At 28.8% G+C, this 26072-nt stretch overlaps 1 protein-coding gene across 1 annotated transcript in view; it reads right to left on the bottom strand.

Moving 5' to 3' along the window:
- The window catches only part of LOC119601640 (vacuolar protein sorting-associated protein 13D-like), a 275471-nt gene that overhangs the window by 85411 nt on the left and 163988 nt on the right, over window positions 1–26072 (bottom strand). The window contains exons 6-7 of the mRNA XM_037952697.1: window positions 3989–4114; window positions 3319–3934 (exon numbers count right to left, since the gene is read on the bottom strand). Coding sequence (XP_037808625.1) covers window positions 3319–3934; window positions 3989–4114 — 742 coding nt within the window. The remainder of the gene's footprint in view (window positions 1–3318; window positions 3935–3988; window positions 4115–26072) is intronic.

Raw genomic sequence — 26072 nt, 5'->3', positions numbered from 1 at the left:
GTTAATATTTTCATATTTATTATGGGTAATTTTTATCCAATACATCAATTAAATATGGTTCTTGTCAGAGAAAAAAATTTTTCGAAAAATAATGTTATCCAATTCTTAAAAATTTTTGATTTTGCTCATATACTCATGAAGGGCTTATTGCAATAACACGATATGCCACAAAAATAAAATTTTGAGTAAATCAACATTTAAGTTTAAAAAATTCTCAAAAAATAGGATTTTTTAAATTTGTACTTTAAATACGCTTAATAATCATATAAGGTCGATAACTATCGGCAAAAAAATTTGGCTTATAAAGTTATTGCATAACAATAATTGAATATATATTATTTTCAAAAACCAAGTTCTAGTACATTTTCAAGGTGGCTTATCATGTTCTTGCAACAAAAAAATATATATGTAAATATTATTTTCAATATGAAATTTATATTTTGTTATATTTTTAGTTACTTTTCCATATGATAATAAATTTGGCTAAATATAGCTAAATTATTCTGCAGTAAAAGGCAGGTCCTGTAGTATAATTCGGTATAGGCAAAAAATATTTTAAATATAATGACAAAACACATTCAGATTAAAATTTTAGATAATTCTGCTTCGAGATCATCATTTTGAACATCTGAACTAATTTCGATGCATGTTGGATTTAAGAAATTTCAAGCCCATTGTTCAAAAAAGGTTTCGATATGCACTTTATATAACAGGTGTAATGCTTTTCTTATAAGCTGATGATTGTGACATGTTTTATAAAGATTATTGGATATGCTGCAATGTCTTTGGTAATTTGGTATGATTAATATGACTTTATATTAGGTTTGTTTGAATACATTTCTAGTAAAAGTAGTAAAACAAGAGAAAAACAAAAAATATTCTCAAAAATATAAAAACTAAACTAACGAAATTCAAGTAAATATTGTTTTATTGTCATTATATTGAAAAATTTAAAACAAATTATATGAAATTTTTTTCCAAACAAATCAATACAGAACAAATTTTGTTTTACTACTTTTTACCCGATAAAAATATTCAAGCCAAAAATAGTAAAAGAGAAAAATATTTTATTTCAAAGAGGTTTCTATTTTTTACAATTTTTTGTGTATAAAAACAGAAAACTTAAAAAAATAGTAAAAAATGGTAAAACTAGTAAACAATTTTTTGTAAACGAACAGACTTATTATGTACATACATAGTTTGAACTTTATATACAATTATATATGAAAGTTAATTTATAAGCAAAATATATTGATTTTGTGCAATCGAACATTTTCCAATCAGCAAGAACTTGGTAAGGAACATAATTATAAATTAAATTATTTTTGTATCGAGTTTATGAAATAAAAATTCTTACAAATAGTTTAAAATAAAAAAGAGACATGACTCTTATATCGCCAATTTACCATAATATGCTAAAAATCTTTTTGGGGAAAATAGATATGGTTCCTAGCAACTCAAAAGGCACATAAAAACGAATTATGATGGTGGATGGCTTATCGAGTTACACCAATAAGCCCTTCATATATAATGTTGTAATTTTACAAATTAATTCCTTTTTTGATATATAATAACAGTATTATATCTATATTTGGCAGAACATACGACCAAATATAGAAAGACTAATTGAAATTGAAAGACTAATGGACCGATCTTAAAAAAAAAATTTACAATATCATTTCTGTATATATATTTTCTGTATGTATATTTTTGCCAAATTTTGTATGTTTATTGTTATTTGGTAATGAGTTATGTACGTTTAAGTGATTTTCGGAAGGGAACCTTATATGGGAGCTATGACCAATTATGGACAGATTCAGAAAATTGTTTCTTTATATGAATTTTATTGGCATAAAACGTTAATTTCTAAAATTCTTTAAAGATATCGGCATTGTAACGAAAGTTATTAACAATAAATTAATTTTTGGGAATATGTACATTTGTATGGTAGGTATATGAAATTGTGAACCGATTTTTACGATTTTTAACAATGTAGATCCTGGCACCAAGAGCAATATCTCTGACAAAATTCATCAATTTATCTGCAGTACTTTTTTGTAAAAAATACAAATTACAAATACCATTAAAAAATATTAAACTAATTGCATTTATTATGTATGTTTGAATATGTCGTGTATTTTATGCAATATGTTTGGTAATTATATTTTAATAATTTAAAAAACTTATTTTTTTTCCAACACATTCTGGGTTTCGTCAGGGGAAGACGGACAATAGAGATTTCCTTTCTATGTCCACTTTCTTTCTTTAATCTTTTTAAGGGGAATTTCCACTCTTCTCATCTTTCTCTCTCATATTCTTCTCTCTTTTTTTATTTTCTTTGTTCTTTATTAAAGGGAATCACAATGGACCTTTGGGTCTCCGAATGGTATACAATCATTTTAAACTAAACTATATTCATTGTGAGTCTGTATTTTGCCAGTAGCCAATATGATTAACTAAGTTAGTTTAAGTAAAAATTTTACTTAGTTAATTAACATTTTCTCAAATTTTATGGAAAATAAATGTTAGATTTTAAAAAGTCTAATATCGATCTCAAATTATAATACATTATAAAATTCGACTTATTTTTTGGACAATATTATATATGATTATATATTGATCTTAGATTTAAAGAAATCGAATAGCGATCTCAAATTAGAATATCGAGGGACTATAATCAATAGTCTCTATCTAAAATAACACAAGTTTTCAGGAAAGCAAAAAAACTGTTTATTTCGCTAGTTCGTGAAGATTTTTGAATTTTTTCTTCTACAATATATTTTTACGCCCATATTCTAAATCCTTATATAAAAAGAGTTTAAAATTTTGCATTATTTCCAAAATTATTCACAAATTTATATCAGATAGAGCTTTATTTACGAATTTTTTTTTACAACCTTCAGATAAAGAGTTTTTTATAGAGATATATATTTTTTATTTGATTTAATATCAATAAATATTATATTTTATGCAATTTAATCAAGTAATATAAACCAAATTGTTGAAAAAGCAACAGATTATAAGGTTTTGGTCCAAAATCAATGATATATGATTAAACACGGCAATAAAATGAATCAAACTAGTATCATAATGAGCGATATCTCGAAAACTATTAAACCGATTTCAAATATTTTTGCGGATTTATATTCAGCATTTTTTTAACATAGAGAAATTTAAAAATTGCTATAAAATTGCCAAAAAATATTTTTTTCTTTTGAAATTTATGTAACTGATGCGGGATAGTTTGCTGAATTTAACTTATTTTTGGGATACCATAATAAAAATAATTAGATATTGATCTTAAGTATATATACTTACTTAAAATATTGTTTAAATTCTTTAACGCACAAATATATTTCTTCGATAAATCTAGGACAATGAGTATACCAAACTGATGCCATTCGCACTTTTATTACAACTGAAGAATTTTTATCTTGCGTTATCTTAAAACTCAATGCGTTGGTATATTGAAATTCGTCATCGTCCATCCCATGCATTTCATTACTAAGTGTATACATCGCATCATTTTCAAACAAATTTGGTGGATCAGTTAAAGGATCCTTGCCAACTGAAAAAATACGTTGATGGTTAAAACCTTCTGGCGTTATATCAATAATTTGTATGCCTCCCAATGCACCTGCAACGCACAAATCTTTTCCCAACGTTGCATGAATTTTGGCTTCGCTCATCGTAAGTGTTCCAACTTTACGACCAACATTTCCATTTTCAACTCTTAAACTTCTTAGTACTAAAATGTTTAAGCGATGAAAATCAAAATTGATTTCAGTTTTAACTTGTTCCACCTCAATGGGGTCTTTACGTTCAGTAGCTTTTACTTTACTCGTATATGTTTTAAGGTTGCTTTGGTATAGTTTATAATTATCAATAATTCGTTTTCCAAATCCAAGAAGTTCCACAATCGTCTCTTGATTAGCTGCATATAAATATATATAATACTTATATATAACTTATTAATTTTAAATCTTACCAATAACGTCCAAGTTATTGAAAGTTATATTCGCAATTTGGATTGGTTCAATGTTGTCCATTGATTCAATAATATTGATTTCTATAGTTATAAGAGCATCATCAGTGTCGCAATCATAGTTTTTTCCTATTTAAAAATAAACATAACATAAAAATTGGAATTTAATTACATATACATACATATATTTTATCAATTATAGAAAAATATAAAGAGAAATTTATTTTAAACAATTAAGCCCCATTATTACAACTTGCCAATAACTAAAGGTAGGATTTTCAACTGTGACGGAAAACTTTTTCATCTGTAACAAATGTAATATCAAAAATATTTAAGCAGTTAATGAAATTCGGTACACTATTCAAACGATTAATCGTCGATCGGTTAATCGAATAATTTTTGTCGATTAGCTGTTCCAATAAATGAAAACTACCAAATTTAAAATAACGAATAAACAGAATATCAACTAACCGATTAATAAAATTTTCTACTTAACAGTAAAATTTATAATATATGATCTTCTTTTATTTATTCTTTAGTTACCTAGCAAAAAAAGTGTGGAAAAGATGTAGTATTTTCATCACAACTATTAACCGGAAGTGCTTCAAATTCGGGTGAATTGTACATTAGCGTGTCATTGGAAGAATATTGTTCATTTTTACAACTTTTTACTGCATCTACATCTAATCATATTTTTAGAAGCATTAAAAGTCAGGTAATTGTCAAAAATAACCCACATTCTTTCAATGACACGCTTATGTAAATTTCATTGGTTTTTCAACAAAACTTTATGTTCTTCGAATATGTTATTTGTTGTATTTTTTTGCATCTCCTTCCTCACTTTTAATATTTTTGATTTATAAAAGCTGAAAATATGTAATCGCATTTTTAGATATGATTATGATGTCGTTTGTAAAGTATGACACAAGTCAACAAAAGTTCAAAAATCGTTATTAAAATTATCGGTTAGGTCTAGTTTTTGAGATATTGCGATTTTTAAACAGACATTGTTTACTAAATTCCAAAGTTTTTTTAACAACATGGAAATCTACACAATATTATCTTTCTGAAGAGTATAATCATGATGACAGTTATTACAGTATAACTAGATTGCCTTTCAAGGAAGTTGAAAACTGAGCCTTTTTTCTTTTATCCTTATAACAATAATTTGGGCTAAATTCATTTGAGTTTTTTCATAAAGTACTACCATCAAAACCCAATAATACCATTTTTCTGTTAAAATTGGAAATTCCTTAAGAACGTAACGTAACGTTGTATGTCGTAAGTTTTCGCTATTCTTTTGTTTTTGTGCCAAAAAAATTTTGGCTGCGAAAAATTAATGACATATGATGAAACAACAATACAAAACCGACAGTGAATTGGATAAATACGATGTCCTTTCTTTTAAAAAATATTGTTGTTGATGTTTGTAAGGGCTTGTCATGATGTTTGTGAGGATCTTATTGCTTTCAAAGTTTCATATTTGTATATATGGGAAATTATTTTTTTGTTTTAGGTTTTAAGAAATCAACTTTATGCATTAAATATTTCTTTCGTTTAATATTTTGAAAATTAAGTGATGACGAATTTTTATTCACAAGACTTGAAAGAATACGTCCATAAAATTTTGTGGTCGAGAGTAGTTCCATGTTGGAGAAATAAACACTCAAATTTAAAATTTCTCAAAAATGTGTTTAAAACCAAGTAGTTTTTTTTGCAAGCTTTTGATATTATGAGGGCGGCTTACAACTTAGAAAGTCAATTTTGCTAATGTAAGCTGTATACACTTGTTGAATGAATTTGATCTGAATTTTTTCAGTAATCAATCTTTATATAGAAAGAATTGGTTTGCATTAAAACAAGTTAATCAAGGCCTTTTGTGGACTGAGTACGCGGGGTTTCTTTCACAACATTAATCGATGAAGCACACTAATTTAAATTGGGGGCATTATACATCAACCGGTAGCTGACAATGATGTTTATATGAAAATCAATAAGCCGGTTAAAAAAATGCACGTTTTTGCATTAAAAAGGTATAAAAAAGTTCATTCATGTAAATATATAATTCCTTTACAAAATTTAAATCAACCGGATTGCTTTTCATTTTAACGTTTTTTTTTTTTTGGATTAATAATTTATTTTAATTTAGAAATGAAAAAAGCAGATGTAGATAAGAAGGGATATGCTAACTACAAATGAAATTTCATCAAAATTTCTCTTTAGCCGAAAACGCGGTGTTTCTTGAGTTACAACCTAAATCGCTAAATAAAATTGGTAACACTTAACATCTTAATCGGTAACTGACAATGATGCTTATGCCAAAATCGATAAGCCTTTAGAAAAAAGTACGATTTTGTATTAAATGCATTGAAAAAAATTCGGTCATGTGTATGAAATTTATTTCCAAACTTTACATAGATTTTCATTTTAACGGTTTTTATATTATTTCCTCATTTAAATTCAGAAATGGAAGCATAACATAATTATAAACAAGCAGTTATTGACTAACCGCAAAAATATTTGCATCAAAGTTTCTCGTGTGCAGAAAACGCAGTGTTTTTCTTTTAAGAAAAGCTTGTGAAGCACACCCTTCCCGCTAATTAAAATTAATAAAATTATATTCTTTTATGTTGCTATTAAAAATACAACCATTTTGGATTTAATGCAGGATTTTTTTAAACTGTTAACTTAAAACCGCTATAACTTTGGCGGCTTTTGCTAAAAATTATTCACGAGAAGATAATTGTGCTTCCAAGATGTTAGACAATGTCCACACAAAATATCGTTGATGTGCTATTAAAAAAAATTCATAATTTTTTGAACCTCAAAATCTAAATTAAAAAGAGAATTTCCCATATGTTTTATGTATCATGATGCACAGTGGGGCAGAATCGAAATTTTTTGGAAATAAATCTGGCATTTCTAAACGGCTGATCCGATCGGTATAAAATTTGGCGTGAGCGTAGCCAAGGAGTATTCGAGTTTAAGTTTTGAAGATGAACCCCGCAGATGCCCCAGGGACGGCGCTGTGGCGGCTCAAAGTAGGGTACCTACGACATGTTTTTTGTTTTTCATCCAAATACAAAGATTTTTATATTTTCTGAAAGCGCTCTCGAGATCTTGAAAAAAACATGCTTGGACATACTACTTATCTCTTATAATATCCGAGTTATAGGCATTTAAAAATTTAGTGATACAAAATTTACCATACCTTGGTCCGCCTTTTTTTGAATACCGGGCGTAATTTTGGACCAAATGGACTCAATGTTTTCTTGTTAGTTAGACAACAAAATTTCCAATAATATACAAAAAATTTCAGATCAATATCATTTACAGATCCAAAAATATACGTTTTTTAATTTAAATATTCAAAAAAATTTAGATTTTTGCCGTTTTTTTTGCCAAAAATGTGTCTTAACTCTTTTATTAATAAAATAAAATTTTCTTTAAGAACATATAACAATTTTATAGTTTTCTAAAAGGTATCTTTATGCAGAACGCTTTGGCGTAAAAAACTTGTCCTATTTTTTGAAAATGTTGCCACTGCGTCCTTCCGAATATGACCTATTTTTTATCAAAACTTCAACTTTGGGCGACATGTTCTAAAATCCCAAAGCTGGGATCAGAAAACTGAAAGCAGTTTTGGAAACCTCAATATGTTTTCTATTTACTCCAAAAGTATTTTCCCAGCCCTGAAAGAAATGTGGACCCTATGGGCAAAAATGTAAAAAATCCCATTTTTGGGATTTTCATTCCTATTTTTGGGAATTGCGGGATGCCCTTTGACCTTATCAATTTTTTTTTGCATTTTCTTATTTGAAATGACAAATTTAACAAGCGTTGAAAATTTCATTGAGTTTTGTTCATAAATAAAGATTTTGTCTTATATTACATATTTGTTAAATTTCTAAAACTATGAAACAATTTAGTCCATATTTATCCCTTAATATCTTTTTTTAGTTAGATATGGAAATTCTCTACTCTTTACAAAATTTCAATTACATTCAAAAATATGTTCATTTAAACCTGTGTCCTTTAATTTGATCTTTTTCATATTTTAGTATTAAGTATGACAGAACATACATTTGGGGTTGAATAAAATATTTGGACAATTTTTAAAAATTATTTAGTTAATTATTTTATTAAAGACTATAACATTGTATATACAATAAAAAAATTATAATTTTATTATGAGCCACGCACAACAACACCTAAATCACCCCACACAAACCACCTTTCCCACCCACCGAAATATAAAGCACAATTTAATACAATATCATCAGTTAGTATAATAGCTTTTTTTATTTGAACTGTTTATCTTAAACATAATACAATTAATTCTTACAACCTACTTATATAGTATATTCCTACTACTTATTTCTATAAAATAATCTGTCATATCGGTATACATATCCAGAAGGTAATATAAGTCCTTTAAATCTACCTTGTTTTGAGATGATAGAGTTTCATAACAAATCCATCTTTTTCGCATAGTTGAAAGAACAGGATCAGAAGATAGAAGTAAACTATTAAAAATATCTTCATTCTGTGATTGCCTGGAGCATTTTCTTGAGCTGAATAGTTGAACATGCTTAAAATCTCGATTCCTCGCTTCCTGGGCTTCTTCTGTTAACTCTCCAAGTGGAAGAATATTCGATTCAATTATTATTTGACCATGACACAATACTTTGTGTACTGTTGGTGTTAGTTCCCTCCATGGATACAGAGATACAAGTAATTTAGAAATTTCGCAACTTGGAAGTGGATTGTCGATGTTTAATCCCATCTGAACTTTAAATTCTTCTTGGATTCTGCTTTTTTCCGCAGCTCTCAGTTCTTTCAATTCTTCATTATTTTTTGTTGATTTAGTAAGATTCTCTGGCACACTTCTATATTTGAGGTCGTGTGCTATGTGTAAAAAGTAATCCAAAAATCGTATTCTGGCATGAAGTGGTGAAATTCCGAAAGACAGGACTTCTTCATTAATACTTCTGCTTTTGTTTATATTTGAGAATTGCGACATTTTCTCATTACATATTGAGCATCTCCAGAAGGAAGAAGTTTCTGTTATGGCATTGCTGACCTTTCCATCAATCATTGTTAAGCTTAGCTGATATGATACGTTAATAGAGAATTCCTTTATTTTTATGCAAATGGGCTCCAGTGCATTTATTTCATCTTTTAAATATTCTACTAAATCTTTTGTTGTTTTCTTTGACTCCTTTATATATTCAAATCCAATGGGTCTACAAAAATTTTTTGAACCCGGAGTTGTATTGATCCATATATCTTCAAATGAATTTCCGATGCTTGACGATGATGGATTAAGGGAATATGAACGAATTCGTAATGGCACTAATGATGACATAAATACACTTTTGTAGTCTGCTAATGTCCGACTTCCACAAGCTTGTTTGTATTCTGGAAGTGCTGATAAACCGTCACATCCCCACTTACACATTAAGACAACATCACAGTTATGAATTTTCCTTAGTTGGTCTTCTGAAAAGTCTGACACAATTCTTGATGTTGTGTTTTCGAGCAAAGATGATATATCAATACAAGCTTCCACATCATTAACAGCAATAGGTGATGGTAGGATAGTTTGTTTTTTTTTCCTGGATCGCCTTGTATGATGGTAATATATTGTGTCCTTTTTCATGCAGAGCTTTCATTAATATTTGGTACTTATTTCGACTGAGACCCAGTTCCAACATAAGCGCTATTGCTTCCTCTTCAGTAAAATTTGATTGTGATGTTGGAGTTGGTAACTTTCCACAATTCGCTTAAGTCGTTTTGGTGATGCATTAGGAAGAATAGTTGCAATATGTACGGCATCCATAGGTTGGTTTTCCTTTTTCAGCATTTCGTTAAATGTATCAGCAATTTCCTCATTTGAGATTGAAAAAAGTTTTTGTGTGACCCTCTTTTTTTTGAGATTTCCGTAGTAGTTTCCATCCAACTACAAAATTTTAATCGAAATTTCTTTTGATTTCCATCCACAGACTTACTTTTTACATCAAAAAGTTTTTAATTTTTGATATGCCTGTTTTGTCTACTTTTCCACTATATGTAGTTTTTATATAATTTGAAATGTCTTCAATTCTTTCTTTTTGAAGATACACTCCATAAAACGGAACACAACTCTTCGTACTTTAATGTAATCTTCATTGTAGATTAATTAAATATGGTACTTAAAATCTGAGAAGTATACTTATATACCAATTCTTGTCATTTCCGATACAGGTATTCCAAAGTAAAAAATTACGAATTGTCTACCTATTAACATTTAGGACTATATTACTATAACCTGTAATACAGTCATTGATATTTCTTATTAGTGAATGAATCGAAATTATCATTACCTGTATATTTTTACCTACATGATCATGAACGAAACAGAACGAAATGATCTGTCGAAAAAATTTAGGTAAAAAATAGTTATAAATTTCTGAAAATTTAAGCATAATAGGACCTTTCAATTATAAGGATAAGCAAACAAATAGAAAATAGGTAAATATAAAATTTAAATATGTTCTGTCATATTTAATACTAAAATATGAAAAAGATGAAATTAAAGGACACAGGTTTAAATGAACATATTTTTGAATGTAATTGAGATATTGGCATGAAATTTTTTGTAAAGGGTCGAGAACTTTCATATCTAACTAAAATGTGATATTAAGGGATAAATATGGACTAAATTGTTGTAGCTATCTGCGACCCTATTAAAATTTTGATATAAATCATAGTTTTAGAAATTAAACAAATATGTAATATATGACAAAGCCTTTATTTATGAACAAAACTCAATGAAATTTTCAACGCTTGTTAAATTTGTTATTTCAAATAAGAAAATGAAAAGGTCAAAGGGCATCCCGCAATTCCCAAAAATAGGAATGAAAATCCCAAAAATGGGATTTTTTACTTTTTTTGCCCATAGGGTCGACATTTCTTTCAGGGCTGCACAGTGGGGCAGAATGGAAATTTTTTGGAAATAAATCTGGCATTTCTAAACGGCTGATCCGATCGGGATAAAATTTGGCGTGAGCGTAGCCAAGGAGTATTCGAGTTTAAGTTTTGAAGATGAACCCTGCAGATGCCCCAGGGACGGCGCTGTGGCGGCGCAAAGTAGGGTACCTACGACATGTAAAATTTTTAAACTCGTGCCATTTTTTTGTTTTTCACCCAAATACTTGTCTCTTATAATATCTGAGTTATAGGCATTTAAAAATTTAGTGATACAAAATTTACCATACCTTGGTCCGCCTTTTTTTGAATACCGGGCGTAATTTAGGACCAAATGGACTCAATTTTTTCTTGTTAGTTAGACAACAAAATTTCCAATAATATACAAAAAATTTCAGATCAATATTGTTTACAGATCCAAAAATATACGTTTTTTAATTTAAAAATTCAAAAAATTTTAGATTTTTGGCGTTTTTTTGCCAAAAATGTGTCTTAACTCTTTTATTAATAAAATAAAATTTTTATTAAGAACATATAACAATTTTATAGTTTTCTAAAAGGTATCTTTACGCAGAACGCTTTGGCGTAAAAAACTTGTCCTATTTTTTGAAAATGTTGCCACTGCGTCCTTCCGAATATGACCTATTTTTTATCAAAACTTCAACTTTGGGCGACATGTTCTAAAATCCCAAAGCTGGGATCAGAAAACTGAAAGCAGTTTTGGAAACCTCAATATGTTTTCTATTTACTCCAAAAGTATTTTCCCAGCCCTGAAAGAAATGTGGACCCTATGGGCAAAAAAGTAAAAAATCCCATTTTTGGGATTTTCGTTCCTATTTTTGGGAATTGCGGGATGCCCTTTGACCTTTTCAATTTTTTTTTTGCATATTCTTATTTGAAATGACAAATTTAACAAGCGTTGAAAATTTCATTGAGTTTTGTTCATAAATAAAGATTTTGTCATATATTACATATTTGTTTAATTTCTAAAACTATGATCTATATCAAAATTTTAATAGGATCGCAGATAGCTACAACAATTTAGTCCATATTTATCCCTTAATATCATTTTTTAGTTAGATATGGAAATTCTCGACCCTTTACAAAAAATTTCAAGCCAATATCTCAATTACATTCAAAAATATGTTCATTTAAACCTGTGTCCTTTAATTTCATCTTTTTCATATTTTAGTATTATGTATGACAGCACATATTTAAATCTTATATTTACCTATTTTCTATTTGTTTGCTTATCCTTATAATTGAAAGGTCCTATTATGCTTAAATTTTCAAAAATTTATAACTATTTTTTACCTAAATTTTTTCGACAGATCATTTCGTTCTGTTTCGTTTATGATCATGTAGGTAAAAATATACAGGTAATGATAATTTTGATTCATTCACTAATAAGAAATATCAATGACTGAATTACAGGTTATAGTAATATAGTCCTAAATGTTAATAGGTAGACAATTCGTAATTTTTTACTTTGGAATACCTGTATCGGAAATGACAAGAATTGGTATATAAGTAAACTTCTCAGATTTTAAGTACCATATTTAATAAATCTACAATGAAGATTACATTAAAGTACGAAGACTTGTGTTCCGTTTTATGGAGTATATCTTCAAAAGGGCCAGAAAGAATTGAAGACATTTCAAATTTTATAAAAACTACATATAGTAGAAAAGTAGACAAAACAGGCATATCAAAAATTGAAAACTTTTTGATGTAAAAAGTAAGTCTGTGGATGGAAATCAAAAGAAATTTCGATTAAAAGTTGGTAGTTGGATGGAAACTACTACGGAAATCTCAACTTACAACACATCAACAGGAGCGCCTTGCAAGTCATACGAAGACTTATGTTCAAGGTAAAAAAAAAGAGGGTCACACAAAAACTTTTTTCAATCTCAAATGAGGAAATTGCTGATACATTTAACGAAATGCTGAAAAAGGAAAACCAACATATGGATGTCGTACATATTGCAACTATTCTTCCTAATGCATCACCAAAACGACTTTAGCGAATTGTGGAAAGTATACCAACTCCAACATCATAATCAAATTTTACTGAAGAGGAAGCAATAGCGCTTATGTTGGAACTGGGTCTCAGTCGAAATAAGTACCAAATATTAAGGAAAGCTCTGCATGAAAAAGGACACAATATATTACCATCATACAAGGCGATCCAGGAAAAAAAAACAAACTATCCTACTAAATCAACAAAAAATAATGAAGAATTGAAAGAACTGAGAGCTGCGGAAAAAAGCAGAATCCAAGAAGAATTTAAAGTTCAGATGGGATGAAACATCGACAAACCACTTTCAAGTTGCGGTAATACAAATGACGGTAATACGTCGAGAAGGTTTTTTCGTGATTTTGAAATTACTTCAAAAATAACTGGAATCGACAAGGAGTTGCTTCGAAGAGTTAAAACTATTTTAATGGCACTGAATAGTAAACATAAAATTAATGAAAATCGATTTGGGGAATACACATCTGAAATTTCTAAATTACTTGTATCTCTGTATCCATGGAGGGAACTAACACCAACAGTACACAAAGTATTGTGTCATGGTCAAATAATAATTGAATCGAATATTCTTCCACTTGGAGAGTTAACAGATGAAGCCCTGGAAGCGAGGAATCGAGATTTTAAGCATGTTCAACTATTCAGCTCAAGAAAATGCTCCAGGCAATCACAGAATGAAGATATTTTTAATAGTTTATAGTTGTAAGAATTAATTGTATTATGTTTAAGATAAACAGTTCAAATAAAAAAAAGCTATTATACTAACTGATGATATTGTATTAAATTGTGTTTTATATTTCGGTGGGCGGGAAAGGTAATTTGTGTGGGGTGATTTAGGTGTTGTTGTGCGTGGCTCATAATAAAATTATAATTTTTTTTATTTTATATACAATATTATAATAAAATAATTAACTAAATAATTTTTAAAAATTGTCCAAATATTTTATTCAACACCAAATGTATGTTCTGTCATACTTAATACTAAAATATGAAAAAGATGAAATTAAAGGACACAGGTTTAAATGAACATATTTTTGAATGTAATTGAGATATTGGCTTGAAATTTTTTGTAAAGGGTCGAGAATTTCCATATCTAACTAAAAAATGATATTAAGGGATAAATATGGACTAAATTGTTGTAGCTATCTGCGATCCTATTAAAATTTTGATATAAATCATAGTTTTAGAAATTAAACAAATATGTAATATATGACAAAATCTTTATTTATGAACAAAACTCAATGAAATTTTCAACGCTTGTTAAATTTGTCATTTCAAATAAGAACATGCAAAAAAAAAATTGAAAAGGTCAAAGGGCATCCCGCAATTCCCAAAAATAGGAATGAAAATCCCAAAAATGGGATTTTTTACTTTTTTGCCCATAGGGTCCACATTTCTTTCAGGGCTGGGAAAATACTTTTGGAGTAAATAGAAAACATATTGAGGTTTCCAAAACTGCTTTCAGTTTTCTGATCCCAGCTTTGGGATTTTAGAACATGTCGCCCAAAGTTGAAGTTTTGATAAAAAATAGGTCATATTCGGAAGGACGCAGTGGCAACATTTTCAAAAAATAGGACAAGTTTTTTACGCCAAAGCGTTCTGCGTAAAGATACCTTTTAGAAAACTATAAAATTGTTATATGTTCTTAATAAAAATTTTATTTTATTAATAAAAGAGTTAAGACACATTTTTGGCAAAAAAACGCCAAAAATCTAAAATTTTTTGAATTTTTAAATTAAAAAACGTATATTTTTGGATCTGTAAACAATATTGATCTGAAATTTTTTGTATATTATTGGAAATTTTGTTGTCTAACTAACAAGAAAAAAAGGCGGACCAAGGTATGGTAAATTTTGTATCACTAAATTTTTAAATGCCTATAACTCAGATATTATAAGAGATAAGTAGTATGTCCAAGCATGTTTTTTCAAGATCTCGTCGAGCGCTTTCACAAAATATAAAAATCTTTGTATTTGGGTGAAAAACAAAAAAAAAAATGGCACGAGTTTAAAAATTTTACATGTCGTAGGTACCCTACTTTGAGCCGCCACAGCGCCGTCCCTGGGGCATCTGCAGGGTTCATCTTCAAAACTTAAACTCGAATACTCCTTGGCTACGCTCACGCCAAATTTTATCCCGATCGGATCAGCCGTTTAGAAATGCCAGATTTATTTCCAAAAAATTTCCATTCTGCCCCACTGTGGGCTGTGAAAATACTTTTGGAGTAAATAGTAGGGTGATCGATTATTCGACATTTTCCAAAAACCGGTTTTCGAATAGTTCGAATAGTTGACATTTAAAAAAAACCGGTTGATTTTTTTCAAATTCAGAAAAAACCGGTTAACCGGTTTTTCATTATAAATAAAAAAATATATTTTAATTTGAAAAACTTAATGTTTATGTTTAAATTTGATTAATGAAACATGGCCCGAAATGATTTTTAACAGTTTAAAAGATTATAACTTTAGATCTAGTCGTCTGATTTACATTATTTCTTTAATATAAAAAAATTGGGAAAAAAGTGGGACACTTCTGTTAAACATAAGGTACTATGTAATCCAAGCTTATTTTAAAAGCCCTGTTTAGGAAATTTGCATATGCATTCCAACACTTCAGCTGTAAATTAATTATTGTAATTGGAATATAATCTTAAGATTGATAAAATTTTATCAAACAGTTATCAATTTTACAAATAAATTTTTTTAATTAATTAGGAAAATCAAAAAAGTTTAACCAAAGGAGCTGTAGAAAAATATACGCTAGTTCCTCGAATCGAATATTTTTAAAATTTAGACGGGCTGCATTATTATTTACTTAAAAATTTCATTTAAATAATCTTTGAATACAAAGCAAATAAAAGTATTCGAAACCGGGTTTTAAAAAGTGAAAAAACCGGGTTATTCGATATTCGAAAAATCAACATTAAGAAAAAACCGACACTGGTAAAGCAGAAAAAAACGGTTTTAAAACCGGTCGAAAAATCGAGTCGATCACCCTAGTAAATAGAAAACATATTGAGGTTTCCAAAACTGCTTTCAGTTTTCTGATCCCAGCTTTGGGATTTTAGAACATGTCGCCCAAAGTTGAAGTTTATAAAAAATAGGTCATATTCGGAAGGACGCAGTGGCAACATTTTCAAAAAATAGGACAAGTTTTTTACGCCAAAGCGTTCTGCGTAAAGATACCTTTTAGAAAACTATAAAATTGTTATATGTTCTTAAAGAAAATTTTATTTTATTAATAAAAGAGTTAAGACAAATTTTTGGCAAAAAAAACGGCAAAAATCTAAAATTTTTTTAATTTTTAAATTAAAAAACGTATATTTTTGGATCTGTAAATGATATTGATCTGAAATTTTTTGTATATTATTGGAAATTTTGTTGTCTAACTAACAAGAAAAAATTGAGTCCATTTGGTCCAAAATTACGCCCGGTATTCAAAAAAAGGCGGACCAAGGTATGGTAAATTTTGTATCACTAAATTTTTAAATGCATATAACTCGGATATTATAAGAGATAAGTAGTATGTCAAGATCTCGTCGAGCGCTTTCAGAAAATATAAAAATCTTTGTATTTGGGTGAAAAACAAAAAAATGACACGAGTTTAAAAATTTTACATGTCGTAGGTACCCTACTTTGAGCCGCCACAGCGCCGTCCCTGGGGCATCTGCGGGGTTCATCTTCAAAACTTAAACTCGAATACTCCTTGGCTACGCTCACGCCAAATTTTATCCCGATCGGATCAGCCGTTTAGAAATGCCAGATTTATTTCCAAAAAATTTCGATTCTGACCCACTGTGTGATGTAAGAAGAACAAATATTGTTAAAAGTAAAAAAAAAGACACATTAACCAAAAATCACGAATTTATTTCAAAATATTTCACTAAATTTTTAAATTTTTTCCAATTGTTATTTAAAAATGTTGTTATTGTTATGTGTTGCTACTATATTGTAAAAATAAATCAAACTCGTTTACCTTAAATTAAAGTAATAAGAATAAAACAAAAAAAGTAAAATGTTCAACTTCACTGCAGGACATCCAAGGTATCCTCCAATAACTGTCAGCATGATTATACTCTAATGATAGATAATTATAAGTAGATTACCATGTTGTTAAACAACTCTATGAATATTGGTCCGGTTCTGAGAAATTAAGTAAAAATACCAAAAAAAAACGTTTTTACAAAAACCACAATATCTCGGAAACTAGAGCTAACCGAAAATTTTTGAACTTAGCGGGTGGAAATACATAGGAATCTACTATTTTTATTTAAAATGCATTTTCAGTGTTGTTTAGTGTTATTGTTTTCTGAATAAAGAACAAGGTAATTGCGATTTACTTGAAAAAAATTATAATAAAAAGGAACATTGTTGTATATTTTAATCGTATCTAAGAAGTTCTTCAACAATAGCTATACGTTAGTTCATAAGAACAAATTCGAAGTATTAAATAAACATTATTCGACAATATCTTTGGTACCGACATTATTCTTACACTTATTTTAAATGTAAACAAAGTAAAAATTTAACGAAAAGACTTTAAAGAAGTCCTGACAACATAAAAAATTAGAATACACCCACTGTTTTTCTTCTGTACGGACATTTTTATGAGTTTGATTATAAAGGTGTTGCATTTAAAAAATCATTTACAAAAACATAGAGTATTGTTTAAAATTATTGTAATTAGAAAATTTCTTAGGACAGTATTACCAATCATAAGAAACAATTTTTTTGGTAAATCGGACAAATATTTTAGAAAATATTACAAAATATGTTTTTAAATACATGCTGGACGGACAATTCTTTGAGTCAGTATAGTATTAAGTAAATGTATTATCGTCCGATGTTCAATAACTCAGTTTCCTGGACGTAATTCCTAAGAATTTTCTAATCAGTGTTCTTGAGGAATGTTACATCCGTTATCACTCCCAAGATAATTGGATCTAATTTTTACAAAAGCCTGACAATTTCAAAGAAAATACTCTAATCAATGTTCTTGAGGAATGTTACATCCGGAATAATATCACTCCCAAGATATTTGGATCTAATTTCTACAAAATCCTGACAATTCCAAAGAAAATGCTCAGAGTTTCACTGTTCCCTCTACATGCTATACATTCATCTGAATCCGCAAGTCCAATTTTGTATAGCTGTGCACGTAATCCTGTGTGTCTACTCAGAATATGTACCATCATACTAACCTCAGACATGCTCATTTTGAGGAGGCTTCTCGAGCTGCTCTCGTTAGGGTCACACCATAGGATCTTATGAGTTTCTCTCACCCATATTTTTAATTCTGCGTCAGATAGCTTTGCGTTCGACGGGTTAACTATCTCGAGCTCCCTTCCCTTTACAGCTATTACATTAGCTCTTTCCTTGCCGACTACTCCCAATATTATGTAAACATAATAAACATAGTAAACATATTCGACTATGGCGAATCTTATATACCCACCATCAAACCGTATACCGAAAAAGGAATGCTCCCCTTTAAACATTAGGTTGATATTTGAAATAGGGCTAAAGTCAATTATGGACACATCCCTTTCGGATTAACAAATTACATATAAATTTTTCAAAACAAAATATTTTTGTCCAATTTTTAAACAATGAACATATATGGGCGGTAGGCTCAATTATAAAATTCGGTAGAGAGATTTTGGCTTGTAAGAAACACACTTCTGTATATCGAATTTCATAGTTATACTCGCATTTTGAAAACAGTAATATGGGGGGGGGGGGGGTAGGTTCAATTATGGACCGATTCTCATAAAATTTTGTAGAGAGATTTGTGCTCGCAAGAAACTTACTTGTTTCGAATTTCAGCACTATACTCTTATTTTCAAGCCAGTAGAGAGCGTTAAAGGCATTTTCTGAGGGGGACCTTATATGGGGGGGGGGGGTAAGGTAAGTTATGGACCGATCTTCATAAAATTCGGTAGATCGATTTTTACTGGTAAGAAACTTACTTATATCGAATTTCAGCGCTCGTATTTTTAAGCCAGTAATGGGTGTTAAAGTAATTTTTTGGAGGGGACCATATATGAGGGGTAGAGTCAATTATGGACCGATCCTCATAAAACTTGGTAGAGAGAATTTGGCTAATATAAAACTTATTTATGTCGAATTTCGCTATACTCACATTTTTAAAACAGTTATGACTGTTAAAACTGTTTTTCGGGGGCCATTTGTATGGCGGCTATGCGAAACCGTGGACCGATATTGGCCATTTTCAATACCTTACCTATAAGAAATATTTGTTGAAAATTTCAACTCTCTAGCTCTTTCCGTTCGGACTCTATCGTGCTTTCAACAGACAGACACGGCTAGATCGTCTAAGAATTTAATAAGGACCCAGAATATACATATATACTTTTGTGGGTCTATGAGCAATATTTCGATGTGTTACAAACGGAATGACGAAATCAATATACACCCATATTTTTTGATGGTGGGTATAAAAACCTGAATTTTGGATTATGACAGTCTCGTAGTGAATGGTCAAAGTATGACACTTTTTTCACAATTTTTAATTTTCATCATGCTTTTCGTTTTCCATGAAGCAGTAACTTTAGCATTTATTACCTTTGAAGAAGCATATTAAGTTGGGTTTCCAATGCAGGTCAATTTATAGAAATCGATGAAAAAAGTAATGAGTTGTGCTAGGTTAGGTTGATAGGAGGATGTATACTGGGGTATTCAAACGATTAATAGTCGATCGGTTAATCGATAAATTTTTAACGATTAATCGTTCGAATGAATTAAAATTGCCAAATTTCAAATAACGAATTAACCGAACAATTTCTATCAATTAATCGATTAAGAAAAAATACTATGCAACAGTACAATTTCTGTATATTTTATACAAAGTTTACTATTTTTTAATAAATTTTCTGCCTTTATTAATTCCTTAATTATTTTCTATAATGAAGAAAATTTGTTTGAAGATTTCAATAACAATACATCAGAAACATTTTAAGAATTTGTTCTGATTTACCTACTTCTAGAATGTGTTCATAAAGAAGCACTTCAGATTCATGAAAGGTAATCTTGGAAATCGCGTTTACTTCTACAACCAGTTTTGAGAAACATTGTTCTGTTTTTAAAGAATTTCTAATAAGTTCAATGGAACGTATGAATTCTGGAACTCGTTGAAAAATCTCAAAAACATAAAATTAATTAACTTAATTTTTTATATAGAAAAGGATTTCAAATTAAAATAAATAGTTTCGAATATTTTAGAAGAAACTTGATTAAAAAGGTTTGAACTCAAAGAAGTGGAGAATTATAACTTTGTTTGTTATAGGAAGAAAAATAATGTAAAAAAGCCACAGAATTCTTTTTTATTAATAAAGTTTCATTTTATTCGATTAACCGAATAATTTTGAATTATCCGACTATTAACCGGCTAACATAAAACCTCAAATAATTATTTCTCAAATAAACCAAATAAGCCAAAAACCCGAACAGTTGAATACCCTAATGTATACTACATCAAATCCAAAGAAATACACCTAGCCCTTTTGGTCGGTCCTTTTCATGGAAAAAAAGTTTTGTTTAAATATAGCATTTGTTTTCATACAATAAGGTTCATGTTTCAGTTTGTATACCCTACACCACTATAGTGGGGATGGTATTATGCGTTTGTGCTGATGTTCGTAATGCATAAAAATATTGGTCCTACAGCCACCTTAAAGTATACCGATCGACTCAGAATCACTTCTCATTAAGACATCTCCGCCCGCCTTGTGCGCAAGCTACAGGACACAATTTTCAAGATATTTTGATAAAATTTGGACCATACGAGTTTTTTTGGCACAAGGACGATGCCTATTGAAAATGGTCGAAATCGGTCCATTATTTCACTTAGCCTCCGATTTGGGGTTTTTAACTAACATAACTCCGTCAAATATACTACTAACTCACCAAATTGGCACAACTAAGTTTTATACAGACATAAATGACTATGCCAATTTTTATAATGATCGAACGTCGTATGACCCTAGCCCCCATACAAACCCCCCTTTAAAAAATATCAAACGTCCAAAAATTGACTTATAACCATTAGTATCGCGATGAAATTCTGCATAAATAACCTTATATATAAAAATACATCCGTTTTCCCAATTTGTTGAGGATCGGCCCATATTTGACACTAAATCCCATATAAATTGCTTAAATACATCGGAATTAAGGTATAATTCAACATAAAAGTTTCTTTATGAAAAATAAATAATTTTTAAAATATACCCATGGTGTAAGGCCATGCCAGACTATACTTTCCTACTAGAACTAGATTTGTGCATGAGTATGATGTATAAATATTTTTGCATTTTATAACAAGTTAAAAAATTTTTATGCAATGCAAACATTTTTATACATCATACTCATACACAAATCTACACAGAAAAAATAATACATAACTGGAATGAATTTTGTAATAAATGGTATGAATCGAACACGACTTTTTTCCTAAACCATTTTCATTCAGAATATTAAAAGTTCATAAAATGTGTGGATTTGTACTTGAAAGATTTTTTTGTTTTTTTTACTAATTTTCGTTGATTTTCATAAAAAATTGCAATAAATGTTCGTTACCTATTAAAATCTTCCTTCTTTTTAGAAAAAAATCAAATTTGCAAATTTTTATGATAAATAAAAATATTGGAAAACAAAATTTGAAATAAAAAACACCCACAAATGTAGCTAAACATCCATTCATCAGAAAATTGCAAGTTACGCGCATATTGCATTGTTTTCAATCTAAAAATCATAAATAAATAAAAAAATGTCCATAGAAAATTTCAAGCATTTTTTAACAAATAGAAAAATATAAAGAAAATATTTAATATTTTAAGTCAAGGCTTCTAGATTATGTTCAAAAATATAAAAATGAAAAAATTCATACAATTTAGGAAATTATTCTTAAATATTATTAACTTTCGTCAATGAAAGCAGTTCATAATATGTATGCTGAAAATAAACTATTTTTGCCGAATTCGTACCGACAGTCTGTTGCCGATTTCGTATCCGAGTTCCGTCAGAATTCGTTACGAAAATCGTATGAAAGGTTGCTCTTTGTCTGAGGAAATTCGGAAAAATGTGCAGAGTTGTAGGTCAGAATTCGGTACGAAATCTGATGTAAATTTCTGGGGAAATTATGAAGGAATTTTCGACAAATCTTATTGAAGTCGGACAAATGTCTGATACCATGTCTGACATTCTTTCGACATTTCGTACGAAAGTCTGATCAAATATAAGAAAGTCTGATAGATGTCAGATAAATGTCTGATAAAATGTCTGAAATTCGTTCAAAAGTCTGATCAAGTATAAAGGTGGAAGTACACAACTCGCGTTGTACGCGGCAACGCGTTATAGGCTTCTGTTCAAAAAAGTTAAAATAGTGTGTTTTCATTTAACAAGTTACACACTGTAGTTTGTAACGCGTCTGCTGCGAAAAGTTCAGCAACTTTCAACTTTTGGCGCGTCGGCAGCTGATCAGGGTTGTATTTTGTTTTGTGTAGAATAAGAACAAACTAAAATGAAATAAATTTCATCAACAATAAAAGAAAAAATTAAAAAAAAAAAAACAAAAACTTAAAATTTTGATTTTTAAAAAAGTAATAGTTTTAAAAAAACATTAAAAGAAAGATCAAAAGAAATAAGAAAGTCTGATAGACCGACAGTTCGTACAAAAGTCTGATCAGGTTAGGTTAGGTTGATAGAAGGATGTATACTACATAGGGTGATCGATTATTCGACATTTTCCAAAAACCGGTTTTCGAATAGTTCGAATAGTTGACATTAAAAAAAAAAACGGTTGATATTTTTCAAATACAGAAAAAACCGGTTAACCGGTTTTTCATTATAAATAAAAAATATATTTTAATTTGAAAAACTTAATGTTTATGTTTAAATTTGATTAATAAAACATGGCCCGAAATGATTTTTAACAGTTTAAAAGATTATAACTTTAGATCTAGTCGTCTGATTTACATTATTTCTTTAATATAAAAAAATTAGGAAAAAAGTGGGACACTTCTGTTAAACATAAGGTACTATGTAATCCTAGCTTATTTTAAAAGCCCTGTTTAGGAAATTTGCACAGGCATTCCAACACTTCCATAAAATTTCAGCCGTAAATTAATTATTGTAATTGGAATATAATTTAAAGATTGATAAAATTTTATCAAACAGTTATCAATTTTACAAATAAAAATTTTTAATTAATTAGGAAAATCAAAAAAATTTAACAAAGGAGCTGTAGAAAAATATACGCTAGTTCCTCGACTCGAATATTTTTAAAATTTAGACGGGCTGTATTATTATTAACTTAAAAATTTCATTTAAATAATCTTTGAATACAAAGCAAATAAAAGTATTCGAAACCGGTTTTTAAAAAGTGAAAAAACCGGGTTATTCGATATTCGAAAAATCAACATTAAGAAAAAACCGACACTGGTAAAGCAGAAAAAACCGGTTGAAAAATCGAGTCGATCACCCTAATACTACATCAAATCCGAAGAAATATACCTACACAGAAAAAATTGTGTCCAAAATCCGTGTAACAACTTTAGTTGTTAATTAACAATTTCTATATTGAAACGCGCTTAATTAATACAATTAAGAACGATGTTGATATAACAATTATCAAAAAAAAAAAAAAAAAAAATTCAATAAATTGAATTGGTTATTAGTTTTGTCAAATTTATGTTAAAATTTCAATATTTTGCATAAGAATTTAAATTGTTAAATTTGTTTTAAGATTTAAAAATTTTTTTTTATTAATAAAGCCGAAATATTTGTAAATTTTTAAAATTTTGGTTTTTTTTTATGATTAAAAAAAAAACATTTGTTAAAATATGAAAATAAAGAAGTTACCATCAACATTGTTAATATAACAATATTCAACCTTTTTTTCAATTAAAAATTTTGACAAATAGTTTTATTAAAAATCTCAATGAATTTCTAACGGAATGCAAGTCATGTATAAAAAAATGTAAAAAACAAGAACAATGTCACTAATTTGCGTTTTATATACATGATAATTGAAAATAAAGGAAAAAATCATCATATGTGTGCCTAATTTTCAAAATCATATTGTGTGTTACTGTTTAAGCGATTATTTGAAATATGAAATTTAGCAACATTTTTTATTTGTTTTTTTTTTTTTTTTTGCAGTTTTTTTTATCATTTAAATTCGTTACAAAAACACATATTAAAGAACTTAGCAACAATATACGTTTGGCAAATCTAATAATGTTGGCAAATCTAATAATGTCTATATACACACATACATAAAATAAGTAATGTTTAACTGACATTGTTACAGAACAAAACGAAGCAAGAATAGAAAAAAAGAACAAAACGAAACAAGATTTGAGAAACAAAGAAAAAAGAAGGTAACAACATCTTCAGTTTTGTTTGATCTATGCGACAGTAAAGAAGTCAAGTGTTTTGTAAGAATTAATGTGTTATATTATTTATATAAAGTGATTATTTACATTGAATTGGTGTTGAAACAATATTTAAAATAAAATATGTAAAAAATGGTAAATTGTATTAATTGTTTTTTGTGTGATAAATTGTTTATTTGTCCAAATAAGTTTTTTAAGCATTTAAACTTTTGCCGTTCTGTGGGTGACCATGAAATCTATCAATGCAGATTTTCAAAATGTTTTCAAAAATTTTCTTTAAAATCATCTTTTAAAAAACATGTTTTTAAACATTTTCAAAATAGTGTAGCTTCATGCTCCAAGTCAAATGCTAATGATACTGCAGATGTAAGTGAGATTGGAAAACAAAACGAAAATCTTCCAAGTGGACCAAGTTTAGAAAATATTGATTCTGATTGTGTTGCAGAGAGTAGTGTTTCCTATAGTGAGCTATATAATGTTTTGTGTAACTTTGCTAGTAAATTTATAATCAAATTGCACGCATTCAACAATATATCTAGATCAGATATAAATAAAATTAAAAAAAGTATTGAAAATAACATCATTTCACCAATTGTGGAATTCCTTGAAAAAGTGATACTGCCAAATATTATTGAGGGATCAGGTGTAGAAAGATGTCAAGTTTTAAATGACATAAAATATGTATTTAAGGACGTTAAAACGGACTTTACATTAGAAAAAAGTATGATAAACATGGGTCTTATTTCAAGTCCTCAATCTTTTCATGTAGCTAATGTTCAAAAATGTTCTGGTATCTTAATGCCAATCGAATTTCAATTTAAAAAAATTTTTGAAACCGATGATTTTCTTGAGGAGGTTTTAGTACATATGGATAAAATAATAAAAAAGGAAAAAATTGAAAATTTTATACAAGGCAATTTATGGCGCCAAAAATCGAATGTATCCCCACAAAACTCTGATCCCATATTTTTTATATATGTGGATGATTTCGGTATAAACAACCCCATTGGATCTAAAGCTACTAAGCAAGCAATGTGTAACGTATATTATAGTTTCCCCTGTTTGCCTTCTACTTCCTCAAAGTTAGATACGGTTTTCTTGGCCTGCACTGTAAAAGCTTCAGTTGTTAAGTCGCATGGTAGTAACGAATGTTTCATAACGTTAGTAAATACTTTGAAAAAATGGAAGTAGATGGCATAGAAATAGAAACCAAAACTGGAAGGAGAACTGTCCATTTTATTCTGGGATTAATTTTAGGGGATAATCTTGGTTTAAATACAATGCTCAACTTTTCAAAATCTTTTTCTGCAAATTATTATTGCAGGTTTTGCGAAATGAAAAAAAGCGTTGCACAAACATGGAGTGGAGGACATAAATTTAACTAGAAACAGAATAAACTATAGAACCAATATTAGCAATCATTCGTTTTCAGAAACTGGTATAGTATTAGAAAGTATTTTTAATACAATACCTTCCTTTCACGTAACAGAAAATTTTTGTGTTGATCTGATGCACGATTTTTATGAAGGAATTTGTCACTATATACTCTCTGAGGCCATGCTATATTTTATTAAAACAATGGGTTATTTTAATTTAGATTCTCTTAATAATCGGTTACTAACATTTTCATATGTAAATCATGATAAGGGTAGTAAAAAAAATCAATTTTC

The sequence above is a fragment of the Lucilia sericata genome, unplaced genomic scaffold (assembly GCF_015586225.1).
Source record: "Lucilia sericata isolate MDLA Ls3-8-SP2 unplaced genomic scaffold, ASM1558622v1 Contig000182F_arrow, whole genome shotgun sequence".
In the NCBI taxonomy this organism is placed as follows: domain Eukaryota; kingdom Metazoa; phylum Arthropoda; class Insecta; order Diptera; family Calliphoridae; genus Lucilia; species Lucilia sericata.
This window is presented reverse-complemented; position numbering and strand designations above follow the sequence as displayed.